This window comes from Terrapene carolina, unplaced genomic scaffold (assembly GCF_002925995.2).
Source record: "Terrapene carolina triunguis isolate 2854851 unplaced genomic scaffold, T_m_triunguis-2.0 Scaffold211, whole genome shotgun sequence".
NCBI classification, from domain to species: Eukaryota; Metazoa; Chordata; order Testudines; family Emydidae; genus Terrapene; species Terrapene triunguis.
The window spans coordinates 21,471,407-21,490,664 of NW_020664562.1; the positions used below are offsets into that span (position 1 = coordinate 21,471,407).

General features: G+C 41.5%; 1 protein-coding gene across 1 annotated transcript in view; it reads left to right on the top strand.

Moving 5' to 3' along the window:
- LOC112119100 (calponin-3) overlaps positions 1-10,219 on the top strand; it is a 45,974-nt gene extending 35,755 nt beyond the window's left edge. Inside the window, exons 2-7 of the mRNA XM_024217662.3 lie at positions 2,707-2,828; positions 3,279-3,345; positions 5,095-5,232; positions 6,416-6,532; positions 8,319-8,465; positions 9,099-10,219. Coding sequence (XP_024073430.1) covers positions 2,707-2,828; positions 3,279-3,345; positions 5,095-5,232; positions 6,416-6,532; positions 8,319-8,465; positions 9,099-9,446 — 939 coding nt within the window. The 3' untranslated portion in view covers positions 9,447-10,219. The remainder of the gene's footprint in view (positions 1-2,706; positions 2,829-3,278; positions 3,346-5,094; positions 5,233-6,415; positions 6,533-8,318; positions 8,466-9,098) is intronic.
- The last annotated feature ends 9,039 nt before the right edge of the window (positions 10,220-19,258 follow it).

Below are 19,258 nucleotides of genomic sequence, written 5' to 3' on the forward strand. Positions count from 1 at the left end.
CCGAGTGGCCGCGGCGCGGGCGCTGCTTCTCCCCCTCCCTTCCAGGCTCTCAAGCCTGGGAGGGAGAGCAGCGGCGCGCGAAACGGCTGTTTTGCGTGCCGCGGCCGCTCAGGATGTCCCCCTCCCTCCCAGGTTTGAGAGCCTGGGAGGGAGGGGGAGACCCCGAGCCGCCGCGGTGTGCGAAACAGCTGATTCGCGCGCCGCTGCTCCCCCTCCCTCCCAGGCTTGAGAGCCTGGGAGGGAGGGCGAGTAGCGGCGCACGAGCGGCAGCGGAGGTGAGCTAGGGCGGCATTCTGGCGCCGGCCATGCCGCCCCTAAAAATGTGCCGCCCCAAGCACAAGCTTGTTTTGCTGGTGCCTAGAGCCGGCCCGGACTGTAGTTATGTTCCTGAAAAATGTGACTTTAAGCGAAATGATGTTAAGCGAATCATTTCCCAATAAGAATTAATGTAAACGGGGGGTTAGGTCCAGGGAAATTTTTTTCACCAGACCAAAAACTATATATTATATATATATACACAGTATACATTTTAAACAAACAATTTAATACAGTTCCCAGCTATGATGATTGTGAAGCTTAGTTGAGGTGGTGAAGTTAGAGGGTGGAAGAGGGAGGGATATTTCCCAGGGAATGCTTTGCTGCTAAATGATGAACTAGCATTTGGCTGAGCCCTCCAGGGTTAACATGTTGTTAATGTAGCCTCTCATCAAGGCAGCACGAACAGGAAGGAGGGGAGACAGCATAACAGCCAGAGACAGATACACACCTTGTGTGTGGGGGAGAGAGAGAGATGCACACTGCCCCTTTAAATCAGCTGACCCACTCTTTAGTCATTGTCTTTTTAAGTGGACCAGGAAGTTGAGACAGCAGCTGCTGCCCCAAGCTCTCTCTGTTTGTGTCCCCTCCGTGCTCTATATGGAGAAGGGGTAAGCGGGGTGCAGGGGGACACCCTGACATTAGCCCTCCCCTTCCCCCCCTGCACAGCAAGCAGGAGTCTCTGGGAGCAGCTCCAAGGCAGAGGGCAGGAGCAGCACATGGCAGTGGGGGGAGGGACAGCTGACCTGCCCGGCAATTGATAGCCTGCTGGGTGGCTGCAGCATAGGGAACTTAGGGGAGCAGGGGGCTGCGGGTCCACCCTGGTTCCAAGCCCCCACCAGCTAGCTGCAATGGTCTGCTCTTCCTGCAAGCAGTGGACAAAGCAGGTGGCTGACAAACGACATTAGAAGGGAGCATTGCACAACTTTAAACGAGCATGTTCCCTAATTGATCAGCAACGAAACAACGTTAACCGGGACGACTTTAAGTGAGGAATTACTGTCAGGGCTTTGGAGCAGAGCCCGGAGCTGGAGCGGAGCAATTCAAAAATTTGATTGCTCCAAATCCTTGGTTACTGTAATTTATTATGTATGTTCATGGAAGCTGTCACACTTAAGCGTGATCTATACTGACAGTTTAGCTGGCATAGCTATCTTGGTTAGAAATTTAAAAAAAAAAAAATCCCCTAAATGATGTAACTGTGATAAGTAGTACATTTGCACTAGAGCATGGCAAAAAAGTTCTCTTGACAGTATAGATTGCTTTGCTTTGTTTGGGGAACCGGTATAAACTATACTGACAAAAGAACTCTTTTGCCTGTATAAGCAGTGTCCCCAGTAGGAGGGTTAAACCCTTTCTAGTGTAGCAGAACCTTAGTAGTAATGAAGGAGTTGTTGGTGTAGATAGAAGGAATGTTTAACTGATCTTCAGTGTGACCTGCAAAGGAAAACAATTGGATTTTTGCCTTTCATGTGATAGTTTTAACTAATTGTTTTTAGTAATAGAAATTCGGGTTCTGCCTGTACTGAAGGCCCCTGGTTACTAGAGAACAAATAAAATGATGACCTCATATGTCAGAGTGAAATATGAGTACTGTATTTGAAAGAGTCAGGAGGATATTTAGTTGGACCATTTAAAACCTTGTTTTTGTTAAGACCTCCTTAACTTCAGAGGGAGGAAGCTTGTGTTATTCTTTGAAGTATGAATCAGCATGCTGACCCTTTAGTTGAATTATGAGGTCTTACAATTCATACCTTCTTAGGCATCTAGACAATCCTCAAGCAAGCCAGGCTTCTTGTTCCTGATATTTAAGGTAAAAGACAAGCAAGAGAACTTTTTTGATGTGGTGGGGAGGAGGCAGCAATTCTACAGTCTTCACAAATCATAGAGTCAGGAAAGGGCATAAACCCAACTTAATCCTTTCTTGGTTACCTATAAGACACTTTGTATAATGGCCAGAGGTGTCTAATTCATTATCTGAACAATATCTTCAAGGGTGCTGGAACAATTTTTATAGTGGGGGTGCTATGAGCCATTGAACTAAACTGTAAATCCTGTATATAATGGAAACCACTTCAAGTCAGGGAGTGCTGCACCGCCCGCCCACACTCTTAGTTCCAGTTCTTCTTAATACCACAATCATGGTGCAGGATTCAAAAACCCTTGTTCTCATAAGATGAGAACATTTATTCATATGTTGCTATTTCACTTGCTGCTATTGTAGAGCTTGACTAACCAATTTCTACTGCATTGGGAAATTATCAGAACACTGGTATGTCTGAGAAATGTTATAGAATATCCTATTACACAAATTAGCTTTACATTTGGACTAAAATATTTCAGGAGAGAGCACAATGACCTCTCTCTTTAAGTAACTAATTTGTATTACAGATTGCCCTGAAATATGATCCACAGGCAGAAGAAGATCTACGCAACTGGATAGAAGAGGTTACAGGGATGAGCGTTGGTGTAAACTTTCAGTTGGGCTTAAAGGATGGCATAATCCTATGCGAGTAAGAAGCAAATTTTCTTTTTATTTTAGGTAGTTTTGCTCTTTCCAGGTTCTAGAGAGCACTAGCTAAGGACTCCCTTTTGAATATATCACAGTTCTCAATAATCAGAATACAGTTGCTACCAAGGAAGAGACTGCTTCCACGTCTACTTTCTCTTCCCTGGGCTCAAGAAAGACTAAAAATTGAACCCAGATCACCGACATATGATACTACAGTATGAAACTGGCACATTTGTATGGATTTGTGTATGAATTAAGAGACTTGTCAGATGTCCTCAAGCCTAAGATAGGCCCTTTACATAAATCTAAATCATTTAACCATGACGAGTCATGTTTTGCATCAAGTCACTATGTCTACGGTAGCATGACAATAAAGACTTTTACATAATGCCTGTACAAATAGTGTGAAAATGAGATTCACTATTTACACATTTAATTAATTTTTCCCCAGACTTATAAACAAACTGCAGCCAGGATCAGTGAAGAAAATCAATCAATCCGAACTAAATTGGCATCAGGTAAAAAAAAATCCTACCTCCTTTGTTTCCAGAACTGATGTGAATGTGATATTACTGCCTCTTTACTTAAAACTTTCCAGTGGTTGATTAACTATGTGTATGAAGTCTTAAGCAAATGGGTAGACTGGGTTGTCCTCTAAATGCTACTTCAGTACAAATGTTCAATAGCAGCTTTAATTACTAGCAGAAATTTCAGGTGGTAGACAAATGGGACATATAGTAAGACTATTTCCTTAGGAGGAAAGACTTTTTTTAAATGTCTGTCTTAGTTAAACTTTAACTGGAATTTTCCACCAGCCAAAGCTGCTAGATACCACAGTCTATGCCATATGAAGTTAATAGCCCTGTATGCCATACTGTTCAAGGTTATTGCATGAAATGTCGTTCTGCAAAATAGGAATAAATACCACTGAAATCCTTTCATTACACTTTTTTTTTTTTAGCAATGTTGGAATGAAATATTGGTATATAACTCAAAAAAAGATTAAAAAGGCAAAATGCACAAGCAGTAATTGTATCTCTGATATCCAGATTAAAATTAGGCTACAAATTTGTTTTTGTACATAGGGATTGGTCTGTCTAGTACACAAGACATGTTATGCTTGGTAGTCCCTTGTAAATGGTCTAGGACTAGTCTAAACTAAACAGCCTTAAGAATAGTTCTTCTGTCATGCCTCTGAAAGAAAAGGCCAAATTTAGTCCTGACTGGGACCTATAGGCACTACCCAAAAACTACTAATAAATAATACCTGAAGTTGGGTTGAATATGTCTCAGTGAGTCAACAGTAAGGTGCACAGTAAAAACAGGATTTTCACATTTGACAGGTTATTAATGGACCAGTTTAAGTTAGGTTGGACATTAAGTGCCGTCTGAAACAAATCCCATATTCCATAATTTCTACACATTGTAGTTCTTCCTTCAAAAAGGTATTTTATAACATAACTCAATGGAACTAGATTACTAGCACAGAAATTTGACCTTTTTTTGGGGGGGGGGGCGTATTTAAACCAGTGGCTCTCAACTTTTCCAGACTGCTGTACCCCTCTCATGAGTCTGAATTGTCTTGCGTACCACAAGTTTCACCTTGCTTACAAAATCATACATAGAAATACAAGTGTCATAGAAAACCTATTGCTGAAAAAATTGCTTGCTTTCTCATTTTTACCATACAATTATAAAATAAATCAACTGGAATATAAATATTGTACTTACAATTCGGTGTATAGTATATAGAGCAGTATAAACAAATCATTGTATGGAAGTTTGTAATGACTTTGCTATTACTTTGTATGTAGCTTGTTGTAAAACTAGGCAAAAATCTAAATGAGTTGATGTACTCCCTGGAAGACCTCGGCGTACCCCAAGAGATGTGCATATCCCTGGTTGAGAACCACTGATTTAAACAAGAACATCTCTGGGGAAAGCAGATAGATGCTGTGTAGTGCCTTGTTAAAGACATCTGCTAGGGATGTCAGGCACTAGCCACTGTTGGAGACAGCGGCCAGACTAGATAGACCATCAGTCTGATCGGGAATAGCAGTTCTATGTGCAAAACAAAAAATCCAAATGCAGAATGAATGAGTGTTATGCTAAGCTTTACCACTCATTTACTTTGCTCTATGTTGTGTCCCATCTGTATTACATCTTGGCTAAACTCTTCAAGACAGGGAGCTTGTTCCTACTGTAATTTTGAAGCTATAAATATTTTCCAAAATGAAACATTTGCCTTGATGTGTTTTATTTTTCAGTTGGAGAACATTGGGAATTTTATCAAAGCCATCCAAATCTATGGTATGAAGCCACATGATATTTTTGAAGCAAATGATCTTTATGAGAATGGGAACATGACCCAAGTTCAGACTTCACTTGTGGCACTAGCAGGTCTGGTAAGTATTTATCTACACAGAATATACTGTACCACACGGAACTGGTAGAAATCCATGCACTAGCCAGAATCATCTCTTCCACTCATAAGCGTGGAAAACTCGGCAGGCAGGTCCTTCTAGTATGCTCCTCTCTTCCCCCAGGGGTCCTGCAGAAGCCACATTTTGGGTGCCTTGGTGCCTCCCTTGTCAAGGTAGAGGGTAAAAGGATTGTGGGTAAGAGAGGGTTGGGGTTATGAAAGTGCTGTCTTTAACAGCATACCCCCGTGCCCCCCCCCCCCCCCCCCGCTTACATGTGACAACCCAGGAAGGAGTTTGACACAGTATTAACTGATGCTAAATCTTCTCCACAACAGCTGTTGAGCAGCCACAGAGTGACTTTGCTAATGGTAGCCTGAAATATATTAAAGCTATGCTTGCAGGGAGCAGAAGCCAAGAGGGTTAGCTGTCAGTACAGGACTACGTTTTCTCTGTGGACTGGGGATGTCCTAGGTATGTGAGGTAGGAAGGCCTTGTACTCAGAACACACACAGCAACCAAACCCCATTCACTAGAGGAGATGAAGTCTGAGAATGTGGAGTTAACCTCAGAATCCTTAATATCTTTAGACACCCCCCCCCCCCCCCCCCCCCGCTCATGGATTTTTCAGGGTGAAGACGACCAATGAATCACATGTATTAATCCTTTTGAATTTCAGAAGGCTATATGAATAATTACTAGTGTGGTTGGCTACATGACCAGTAGAAAAAATCCTGCCACTTACCTAATTGTACAGGATGATTATAGTTTAATATTAGAAAATGTTTCTAGCAGTAAAAGATGTACATACTAAATGTAAGACTTAGTCAAGTAATACTTTCTCTTGTCAAGCAAATCTAAAACTTGCTGGCCAATATTTTTAAGAAGTGACTAATGATTTTGGGTGGTGGTTTTTTTAGTTCCCATAGTGACACCTTAAAGGGACTGATTTTCAGAGTACAGATTTGCAGCACTTTCTGAAAATCAGGCCCACATAAGGCATCTTAAGTTTGGGACCCAAAAGTTGAGGCACTCAATTATTAGTCACTTATGAAAAGCTTAGCCTGCTGTCTGTGGATGGGGTGTAATTCCTTCAAGAAGTTCTAATGGCAAGAAGTATGATTTGAAAAGTGAGTGTTCACTTTTTGAATGACTTGTTTTTACTTAGGCAAAAACCAAAGGATTCCATACCACAATTGATCTTGGTGTCAGATATGCAGAAAAACAAGCAAGGAGTTTTGATGCAGGAAAACTAAAAGCTGGCCAAAGTGTAATTGGCCTGCAGGTAAGCATGAGATTAAAGTTTTTTGTGTGTATGGTAAACCAAACTGAGAAACCATCCTCAAATGTAATAGATAATTTGCTGTTTGAAAAAGCAGTTGATTGAAGTGCTATTCACTTAAGGGCTTGCCTATACGAACATTTAGTGCACGGCAAATGTAAATCTACCACACACTAGCCTGCTATGTACGAACTGTCCATGCGGACATTGCCGTTGCAAACTACAAGTTCCCTAGTGCACTTTGTAGTACCCAGCAGCAGACTCGTGTGAGGTAGATTTATACTGCAGCTTGTTGCGTGCTGTTTATGTAGACAAGCCCTAAAATGGGTTGCTGGTTTCTCACCTAGAACAAGTTCTCTTTCTGCTGTTAGTGTGCAGTTTGTTTTCTGTCCTTGTAAACAATTGATAGGATTTCTAAAATTGAGTGATAGTCGGTGAAAGGAGTTTCTTCCTCTACTGTAATCTCTAAATTAGGCTTGGCAGAATTAGGTATTTATCGATAAACGATGATTTCACTGAACACACACACACAAGTAGATGAAAAATATTTCCATTCCTCCTCATGAATATGTACAAATGAGCAAAGAAAGAAAAATGCTGCTTGAGATTGAGTCTCACCTTCCTGTTTATAAAAAATGTTGTATTGCCAGCATTAGGAGAGCTGGACCAGGGGTGCTGTTTAGGTACCTTTTTAAACTTTTTGAATCTCAGCATTAAATAATTATTCACTGACCCCTTTCATCTCCCCCTATGTTGCAACTGTGAAAATTTAAATTGGTAAAATTGGAAAAAAAAAATGCATAACCTATTATTTTAAACAACTGAATATTTAAAACTGATATCAATGCTTAAAAATAAACATTCATCTGTCAAAACTATAAAAAATAGAATTCTGCCAACCCTAAATATAATAGAGATAGGGATAGAGAAGTGGGCTTAATGTTTCTTGTAAAACATCATTTCTCTATCCCAAGAAATAGTGGTTTAGAAGCAAGTTGGAAGCTTGCTGGATACAGTGCTACTTTGAATTTTGAGGGGTCTGTTCTCTCTGTTTTCTGTGCTAATCAATCAGAATAAGACAATAGCCTCAAACATTAATTTGTTGTACCACACAACTGCAAGTACAGTAGAACCTCAGTTACGAACACCTCAGGATTGGAGGTTGTTCCGTCAAAAGTTTACAACTGACTTAATACTGCTTTGAAACTTTACTATGCAGAAGAAAAATGCTGCTTTTAACTATCTTAATTTAAATGAAACAAGCAATTTCCTTGCCTTGTCCAGTTTTTTTTAAACTTTCTCTTTTTTAATAGTTTACCTTTAACACAGTACTGTATTTGCTTTTTTCTCTGACACTGCCTGATTGCATACTTCCGGTTCCAAATGAGGTGTGTAGTTGGCTGGTCAGTTCTTAACTCAGGTGTTCATAACTCTGAGGTTCTACTGTAATATGATGTGAATTAGCCTTTCCATTGTAGACCATATGGCTAAAATATGCATTGGTGCACAAAATGAAATTAGGTTTCTCTCTAATCAACACACTGTTGGACACACATACCCCCCTGCATAGCCATTGAAATATGGCATTGGATTACTTGTCATTCTTTGCTCAAGAGAAGCTCAGTATCTGTTTAGAAGTGAACATTAAGGTCAGTGGCTAAGCTGTAACTGCTTTCTCTATGTTAAGGTCCAACCAATGCAATTATTGTTTGTATCTCTGTTCCTGGACTAGGTCTCCTTGAGTTGCTATATCACTTCCCCCCTCACCCTTTTTTGTGTTTTTATAAAGATGGGAACCAACAAGTGTGCCAGCCAGGCAGGTATGACTGCTTATGGGACCAGAAGACATCTCTATGATCCAAAAATGCAAACTGATAAACCATTTGACCAGACAACAATTAGCCTACAGATGGGTACTAACAAAGGGGCCAGTCAGGTAAGCAAGGTTACATGTGATACCGTATTTCAAAATTAGCTATTGTCATGACACTGCAACACTCCAGTGAGCAAGCAGGTAGGTGACAGGCTGAAGGGGTGGATCTGCATCTTGCTAAGGGAGTCTTCAATTGAGACCTGGGGAGGGCACTGTACCAGCAGTACTTCCTTGAGTCTCTTGTGGGCACATGATCTGCTTCCTGCTGAGAAGAACTAGAGGGAACAAAAAACAGTGCCTACAGCAAGCCCCTTTCTCTGGCTGTATTGTCAGAAAAGTAAGGGGAAGCATCATTTCACATACTAGCCAAAACCAAAACGAAAGACAGCTCCCTGGGCAGTATCCTGGTTGAATGTCCACCATCCCTTTTGCAACATCCAAAAGGGGGGCATGCTGGGCTTCTTACGAGGGCCTTCCCCCTAGGAGTTGTAGAGCTATAGCTTAACTTTTTCACTGGTGTGTTTAGTAGATGTTCACTGTTGGTCCTGTAATATTGTATTTTAAATCACTTTTACTGTTCAGCTTGTACAAGTGGATGCTGTACGTACAGAACTCAGTGAAATTCATTGTCAAGATTAACTGAATTTAAGGGTAACCTTACCATAAATTTACTTCATTATTATCCTGTTTCACTAGGCTGGGATGCTGGCACCAGGCACCAGAAGAGATATTTATGACCAGAAGCTCACATTACAGCCAGTGGACAACTCTACTATTTCACTACAAATGGGTACCAACAAAGTGGCTTCCCAGAAGGGAATGAGCGTGTACGGGCTTGGACGACAAGTGTATGACCCCAAATATTGTGCTGCTCCAACAGAACCTGTAATTCATAATGGAAGCCAAGGAACAGGAACTAATGGGTCAGAAATCAGCGATAGTGATTATCAGGCAGAATATCCAGATGACTATCCTAGCGAGTACCAAGATGACTATCAAAGAGATTACCATGGTCAGTACAGTGACCAGGGCATTGATTATTAGATTTGTATCAAAAGCTCAGTATATTAGTCCATTATTTTATTCAGTAAAAACAAAACTAGCCTTGTGGAATTGTTACCCGTCTTCCTACACACTATGCTTAATGTTCCTAAAGAAAGATTGCCTTACATACATTCCTTTTTCCTTTCTCTGCCCTTTCCCCCTTCTAGTTGCCTTTAGTGCTGTAACAGTTGTAGTCTACAGCATAACCAATAACTGCATATGAAGTAAAAAGGAATACTGTGAAAGGGGAGTACTCTTGTACAGCCAATTCTTTTAATAAAGATCTATGCATCTTCACAATCCCCAACTTAAATAGGTATTTACACACAACATCCACCCCTCATTTTACTTATTTAGTACTTACCTAATTTCTGCATGGAATACTGAAAAGACTTCCATGCTTACGTTAAATGCTAAAGTTAAGCTGCAGTATATTAGTAAATAAGTACTTTATTTCTGCAGTATGGTTTGCTTATGTTTAAAGTCAGACAGTAGACAGGATAAATGTGCATTTGTGATTAATTGTGTATTCATTCCATTATCTAAACTGACCAAACTCCTAGAAATAGTTGTCGTACTAAAAAGGGAACTTGTACAAAGTCCTTGAGCCCACAGAAGTCCCATGTTTTGATGGTGCATTTATTTTTGTTTGTGCCATAATATATCCATGTAGAAATGCTTTTTCTTCCTTGAACTGTATTTATTGCCACATTTCTCATCATAAACTGATCCCATTGTATTTTTATAAATATTTTTTTCTTGAAGGTACATGACTTTGATGTCTCATTCATTTGTTACATTACCATTAGTTACCACAGAAATTATTCCCAAATCTTATTCTTGGCTGTGTCAAGGTAATCTAGAACCCCCACAGCTCAGGAAATGTGCGAATGGTTCTGAAAAAAATTTCTAGTGTACCTGTGTCAGGCCACAGTATGAAATGTTCTTTTCAACATCAGAGTCCTAGAAAGGGAGGGAATCCCCTGCAGATCGTAACTGGGAGCAGCATACAGAAGAGAATACTCTCTACAATCCCATGAGCTACCTGGGCCATGGGTGGAGCATCTGTAGGGTTTCACTAGGTGGTCCTCCCTAAGGTTGAGAGCAATATTGTCTGTCTACACATTCTGCAGGGACCTGCTCTGCTTACCCTCTCTCATTCCCCCAGACACCTGTAGGTAAGAAGTAGACCTCAACTTGAAACATGGAGTTTGTACTGACCCCTGTGAGAATAATCTGTGGAGGGGAGAATAGCGGTTTATGACTAAAATGCAATTACAAAATCCAGAATCATACAATTTGGGAATAGGAGGAGTTGCAGAATTACTACAGAGCCTCTGCTTTGGCCTATACCCTTGACATGGCCAGTATGTACATTCATCGTATATCTGCTACTCAGAGGTGGTGCTTCAACTAACACTTAACAGAGCATTAAGTGTAGCATTCAAAAGCTACAAGCATACATGTTTTAGGCAGCTGCCAGCAAACAACAAAAAATAAGGGCGTTCTTTGTGAATGGACTAGAAGGCTGTCTCCCTCTGTGTGGACTACTGAGAAGCAACACTAAGGGTCTGTCTACACTTGAAACACTATAGTGGCATCGCTGTAGCATTTAAGTGTAGACATACCTATGCTGACAGGAAGGCTTCGCCTGTTGGTGTAGGTAATCCACCTCTTCCATCAACCTAGCACTGTCTACACTGGGGGTTAGGTTGGCCACAACTGTTGCTCAGGCCTGTGGCTTTTTCAACTCCCGGAGCAAGATAGCTGTAGACCAGGCCTATATTATTTGCCTTCTCTAACCACTTTAGGCTATGGTTAAAAATAGGGCTCCCAGAGATGCTAACAAAGCTGTCCCAACATTAGCAGTGGAAGGGGGACAGGTTAAAAAACAACTGTAGATGGGGTCCTTGCTGTGAGTACTTAAGGAGTCATGCTAATAGCAAGGCATCCTGAGCTTGTGAAGGGCCCTTCCGTCAGGAAGATAAACAAACTGCCTGTTTGTTACCGAGTTCCTGCTGTTTGCTTTTGATATGGTTTGATATCAGACATTTTCAGCTGGCCTGTTGACTGTAGCTTAGCTATTTATGTCTAACAAATCATCCTGAAGTAGCTGCCTGAGTCAACAGAATTAAAATAACCATTTCACATATTAAGGGGGGGAAAGGAACTGTCCATCAAACCTGTGAACTATTATTTTTACTGCAGTTAGTCCTGTATAGGAGTTAAATCCCTATTAAGGTAATTAGTCTCAGTGCCCACCTATCATGTTAAACAAAATGCTTAAAAGCAATATTATGATTACTATGTCAGTTATGCCATATTGATAAGTTTATTTTTTTTTAAATGCAAGCTCCAGGAAAGTAGTTTAAACTAATTGTGCTCATTAGGACCACAATCCTGGTCCAACTGTCAATAGTGCAGGATCAGACTCAAATACATATAATTATTTTCCCCCATTATGCAACAGGGACCAAGTTAATTAGCATGAAATGTGCAAATCACTTTCCTCAAACACAAGTTTTCATTTTTCAGTGGTTTAAGGCATCATGACTCTGAATTCAGTGGACAGTCTACACTGAGGCATGAGGAAATACCCACATAATGCTTAAATACACTTCTCTAAATTTCATACCAACTAACTAGTTGGTACATAGTCACAAATGTCATTACCTGTTTTCTTAAAAGCCCATGCTTTGTGTACAATTGTTTTTCAAATTCATGTACTTTGAAATATACTATAAAATTGATTAATACACTAATCCTGATGTCAGTCACTTAATGCTGTACTGTCATGCTCATGATTTCCACAGGGCAGACCTGTACAGGCCAGACTAGTGCTGTACATCTGAAACATACTCCAGTACCTGCAACATCCCTTCTGATTTTAAAGTTCCTCACTAAGAAGTGAGAGTGCCTGTCAACTGCCAAATTTTATAAAGACCTTTATCCACAGAAAAGGTGCTCTAAGGGCAGTGGCATTGCAGCCTTCACCACAATGTGTTAAAGCTGGTCTTAGATGAGAAGGTATGTTTTTCAAAATAGACCTTCCTTCCCTCTACCCTTCTAGAAAGACATATTGAGTCAAGGCCCTTACTTATCCAGACTCATGGAAATTCCATTTAGACTCATGGGCTTTGCACTGAGGAAAAAGCTACTCTTCAGCAGTAACTGATACCCTCCTAACTTTGTGATTTAATTCTTAATCTGAGTCCATTATGCTTTGTAGACTGATAAAATTAAGGGGATGTTTATTAGTTACTGTAACTTGTTTATCACAATTCTTAAGATAGTCATTTTAGAAGTAGTCTCTCTGAGGAGTTCTTTAGAAGGGAAGCCCAACCCCACTCTAGCAATGTGCAACAGGTTTGGTCCTGCCTCTTAAAGTTGCAGATCAGAGGAATGGAGAGTTAAGACATATCAGAATCAGATTTTACTTTTAACAGCCTGCAAAAAGTGAAACTGACCAACCTAGTTTTACAGCAACATGTAAACAGCATAAATGGTGAAAAATAAGTAAAGGCAACTGAATATAGGCCATCAAAAGACTAAACGCATTAAGTTGGCAGTTGCACCTGACAACATTTGATATTCAAGTGCTCTAAAGTACCTTTTAAAATGATCAATTAGACATTCTTTGAAAGAGATGTAGTTAAACATATTTGGGAAGTGTCTATTTCACACACAAGCTCATGTTCCTATTTAAATGCTTAATTGCAAGAACTGTCCTTCCTTTCCCACTTCTAGCAGATGTAGCAATGTATTAGTAAATATGGAAAGATGACACATACTGCATAAAATAAACCCAAAACTCAAACAATAGGAAACCATTAAAAGATGTATGTGGGAGAACATGGAGATGAAACAATGATGAAAGACTACTGTTAACTTGGTCTGGGAATTAAATGCAATATAGTTTAACTGTCCTCCAACACACTGGAGTGAGAGAAGGTAGCTAGTCAGTAATCCACAAATTTTCTTAACATACCCATGTTTTTCAGGGCAAGGAAAAAACTTTCCTCTGTAATAACACTGTACAAGTTTAAGGGACTATACACATTATTGTAAGACAAGAACTGAAAATCCAGGACTTTCTTTTGAGAAGAAAAGATATGCTGTTAAGTATCCATGGCCATTCAGTATCCTACCCATCAGGTTTCTGAAGCCTTAAGAAGTCAAATTTTTAAAATAGGAATGTGCACAAGGATTCTGAAGATGACCTGAAGACCACCTCTGCATTTCTCGAAAGCTTGTACCTTCTACCAACAGAAGTTGGTCTAGTAAATTACCATCTCACCTACCTTGTCTCTCATACATCCTGTGACCAATATGGCTTCAACACCACTGCAAACAACTATGGAAGATACTGTACTTAAATATCATGTCTCCTTTTCTTTGGCTTTAGGGGCCCTGTACTGCTTTAAATTTATCATTCTAAACTGTACTCCAGTTTCTGACATAGCATCTTTTAAGTGGGAGGTCCTAAGTTTATTTCTATTTTTAAATTTCTTGTAAAATAAAGTTTTATAAATGATTTCCTACTTCCCTATTGGTGTTTAGAAGTCTTTTCAGCACCAGAGAAACTGATTATATATAAAGTGCTATCAAATGCACAAAACAAACTTACATGACAGAAAAAAAAATCCATCAACTTTTAAGTTATAGTCACACTAGGGGTTGCTTGCATCTATCATGGCTACTAAATTTTCAGTCAAGGACTATAGAGTGTTAATATCTGGCTGAAAACGTGGGGGATACGGATATGGAAATGCTGACAAATGTTTAAACCTTTTCACATGGCAGGGGGAGGAGGGAGGGAATCCATAGATCTCAATGGAATGGTCTGACCAATTTTTATTAAAAGACAAGAGAATTGCCACGAATTGCCTTTGCTGCCTTTGATATTTCCTTGGTTATTAAACAAACTCTGTCCTCCTCCATCTTTGAGTTTGTTCTTTAGGGCAGCAAAGACAGGAACTTTCTCTTACCTGCAGAAATGTTCCAGCTCATAGACTGAAACCATCTGTACTACCTGTATATCTCTGCTAGAGACATCTGGTCTCCCACTCAATCTTGCCTTCAAACAGGGAGGGGGGGGGGGGGGGGGGGGGGGGGGGGAAGGATTGTGTAGCACTGAGTAAAAATCGGCCATCAGATCTAGATGAATTAAAAACAAAACCTCACTATAATATCCTGATCTTTTGAAATCTTTTCCAATTTCCTCCCAAAAGATAGAGAAATGGACCCATGTATCTCACGAAATGAGAAAATTTTGACCTCATGAAAATTTATGACATCCAGGATCCAAACCCACCCCAGAGCTCAACGAAACTTCAATTGTGCATAAAAAGACATTCCCTGATGCTCTTCGAGGGTTTTATTATTATTTAAACTTTTTGTCTTCTCCTTCAGCATCTCTTCTGGAGGCTCCTCCTCTCCCCCCGAGTCTTCTTAGGACTCCATCCTTTGTCATCTCTTCACTCTCTCCCCATGAGGTAATTTCCTTCACTCCCCAAACTACCACTTCTATGCCAGAAACAACTTCTTCACCCCAATGTCTCAACCTCTGTCGTCTGCCTCTCTACGACATTTCATCCTATGATCTCAGATCAACATCAAGAGCCCAGCTTATTTTCCCCGCTTTGTCGCATACTAAATGTCTGTTCATTTTAATTTACAAACGTTAGTACATCTAGAGGATTTATCCCTCATCTGCCCTGCAGAGAGGAACCAAAGGACTGTTTATAATTTTCCTTCTCACCAAGACCACCCATCCACCTGCACAAAAAAACCCTCCCCAAACCAAAAAACAACCGACCGACCTCCCACAAACCCCACGTACCTCGTAGCCATTGTCTTGGCTGAGGGAAACTGGAGATAATTTCCTTCCAGTGGCTTCAATGTTGCTCCTTAATTGGGTGTAGTGGTTATTAAGGGATATTAAATAGTCCAAATGGGAGTGATCTAAAAGAACCTTCTTTACAGTTCTGTGCATCAACTGACCCAGGGACTATTGGCCAATATTTTCCATATAGATGCATACAGAATTACTGCTGGGTCCCATCAGCTGACTTATCAAGCGGGTCCGATACCAAAAGGATAGTTCTTGGACTTTGTCAACTTACTGTTTTCAAGCAGCACCACAAATCTTACAGGAGATTTGTTTATTAATTCAACTTTTATAAAACCTCATAAATACTTTTACATTTTTTTAATAAAATCAGATATGCTGGAAAAATCCATTATTGTACATAAAAAATTAAACAATAATTAAATCTCTAATTTTTTCTTCAGTGCAAGAGGTACAAACCAGGGTTTACACATCTAAAAATTACTTTGTCGCAACATATCTGTAACCTTCACTTTGTTTTGTCTGAATTTCTGCTATTACTGTTTAGCCTGCATGCTTTCAAGGTCAATCTCAAGTTCAAGTCTACAATCAGGAAAAAAAAAAAAGTCAAATACATAGCACTGGCCCTGACATCTTTATAAAATATTTGTAAAATGTGATCTTTCAAGAAAATAAAGGGGGATTGTGCACTCTTGTATCTGTGTATCCAAGATTTTCTTTGGTGGGGGAAAGTAAGGGTACAAAGAACTATTTTGTATTCCTTTTGTGCTTTTCAATAATTTTTGACTAAATTCACCAAAAGTACAAGTAATGAAGACACCAAGCACAGCCATTTATAATCAGAATAATAAACTTAAAACCATGAATTCTAACCCAAGAACTTAGGTTATTTCTCTATACAATAATGCTATGAAAAAAGTGTAAGTGCCTGAAGGGGGAGGGATAGCTCAGTGGTTTGAGCACTGGCCTGCTAAACCCAGGGTTGCGAGTTCAATCCTTGAGGGGGCCACTTAGGGATCTGGGGCAAAATCAGTACTTGGTCCTGCTAGTGAAGGCAGGGGGCTGGACTCAATGACCTTTCAGGATCCCTTCCAGCTCTATGAGATAATAATATATGGAGATATACTTATTTTATTATTATTAACCTAGCTACATTGCTCAGAGCTGTGAAAAATTTCACACGCTGTGTGTAGTTAGGTTGACCTAACCCCCACTGTAGACGTAGACAGGTCAAAGGATGAATTCTTCCATCAATCTAGGTACCATCTCTTGAGAGGGTGGATTTACTACAGTGACAGAAAACCCCTTTCCATCGCTGTAGTGTTACACTACAATCCTACTGCAGTTGTACCACTGCAGCACTTGTAGCATAGACACACCCTGAGTCTGCAACCTCTTGAAAATAAATCAAGAAATAAAGTCACCAAAATATACTGTTATGAGCTGGATAAAACCTTGTTATGGGATGAGTTAACACTTCTTTAAACTGGTGTCTGAATGAGTCCCTCATTTAAGCCAGCTGTAAGAAACAGTTAAAAGGCCACACCTAAAACAAAGTCTAATAAAGTCTGCCCAGACACTGGCCCCAGGTGGACGGAAGGTTTGCCTCGGTATTGTGATCATGGGTAAGTGAAAGGCAGACAGCACACACAGAAACTGAGAACAGACTGAGGCTATGTCTATGCTATCACTTATGTTGACCAGGGGTGTGAATAAGCCACCCACTGAGCGCCATAAGTTACACCAACCTAAGCCTGGTGTGGACAGCACTATGTCAGCGGGAGAGCTTCTCCTGCCGACACTTGTTGGGGGTGGATTAATTAAGTCGGCGGGAGAGCTCTCTCCTGTTGGCTTAGAGTGGCTCCACTAGAGATCTTACAACAGCGCAGCTGCATCGGTACAGCTGTGCCGCTGTAAGCTCTCTAGGGTAGCTACAGCCTGAGTGAGTGACACAGACAGGCTGAAGAAGCAGATGAAAGCGAGTGGCTCACCCTGGAAGACACGTGGGGAGAGGTTTTTGGGTTGGGTGCAGCAGTGCCGTATTATTGCAGGGCGGCAAATTTGCAGGGGCGGAAGCTCCCCTCCGCGCCCTGCCCCCCTGCTCCAGCTCACCTCCGCCTCCTCTGCAAGCACGCCGCCGCGTCCTGTTTCTCTCCCCTCCCAACGCTTGCGCCGCGAAACAGCTGTTTCGCGGGGCAGGGAGGGAGGGGGAAACACAGCGCGCTGGGGGAAGAGGCGGGGGCGGGGATTTGGGGAAGGGATCCAATAGGGGAAGGGAGGGGGCGGAGTTGGGGCAGGGACTTTGGGGAGGGGGTTGGAATGGGGGTGGGAAAAGGGCGGAGTCGGGGCAGGGCCAGGGCGGCAATTATTTCCCGGCCTAGGGGCAGCAAAATTATTAATCTGCCACTGGGGTGCAGACTGAAAAGACTGCTGTTAGCAAAAGAAGCTGTTTCCTGCTATTTGATTGCCTACGTGTTCAGAAAGACAGAACTTTGTACATTTGTTGTAAATAACCAAAATTGCATCAAAGAAACACTTGACTTTCACCAATTTGTACTCCCACCTGAACACTCACCAGCTCCCAAACTTTGACTAGCCACTTGGGTCAAAAAGGGGCAACAATACCGACTTCATTTTTGTGCATGACACAATTTAGCAGGACATGGAATGGCTGCTGCTGCAGACCATTTATCAGCCAACCCTGGGCTTTACTGAGAATGATATTTTGAGCCTGGGTGACAATCATGCTGAGTTCTAAACACACTGAGTCAGATTCTCAGCTGATGTAAATTGTCATAGCTCCATTAAAGTCAACTGGCAACCTTTTTCTCTGAGAGCTTGTCGTCTTCACAGCAACACAACTCGAGTTTGTACACTCAAAAAACTGCATCTGAGCTAGCCTACCTCAAGTGAGAGCAACCACACTACCAAAAAAACTATGGAGTTACACAGAGTGATTGGATTAGCAGTACAGAGTAATTGGGTTAACAGAGTGATTGGATTAGCTGCTAAAGACTTGTAACTCAAGCTGTTACATCCCCACAGCATTAGGAGCTTGAGCTTCAGCATCACTTGAGTTTCAAATTATCCCATCCCTCCCCGGCCCAAACAGGCTTGAGCATAAAACACCATTTAAGGCTAATGTCTACACCACAAAGTTAAGTCGCTGTAATTAAACAGCTGTTGCATGTCCACACTATGCTCCTTGTGTGGGCGGCGTATATCCACAGTAGCAGCTCTTGCATTGACACAGAGAGCAGTGCACTGTGGGTAGCTATCCCACTGTGCATCTGGCCGCAGGGTGTTTTGGAAAGGGTTTGCAATGCCTCATGGGGGCAGGTTCAATGTCACATGATGCAAGTTTCTCAATCCCATCATTCCATGGGCATCCTACTAGGTTTCCAGCTGCTTTTCAACTGCCCTGGTCACCTGTGAGCCAGCCATGTGTGGCAGAAAGCATGGATCCTCTACTGCTCTTCAGTATTGTACTGGCATTATAAACACAAGGCTATAAGAGGAGCTCAAGCGGGGGGGAGCTATTCACCAACACTCTGACCCCAGCCTCCTCCTTGCAGAAGCGGCATGTCTGCGGCTCCACATCAGAGGTGACTATTTGCCTCCCTTGCCTTCTGCTATGCCTGCCGCAACTCTCTGAACTGCTGTACGTCCCTATCGTAGCCCTTCTCCTCCAGGCCTCAAGCATTCTGAGGCTGGAGCGGAGCTGCACCTGCACAGCCTCCTATCCCCACAGATCCAGGAGATCCACCACCTCCCGGGTACTCAAGGCAGGGTACTGCGTGGAGCCAGCATGCTCAGCTGGGCACTTGCTACGTGAGATCTCCACCCTGAGCAAACAGGAAGAGCAAGTTCAAAACTTCCCCGGGCTTTAACAGGTGAGGGGTGTTCACTTGTATACCAGGCTGCAGGGCAGGGGAGTTCAAAATGGTAACCAGAACTGTCA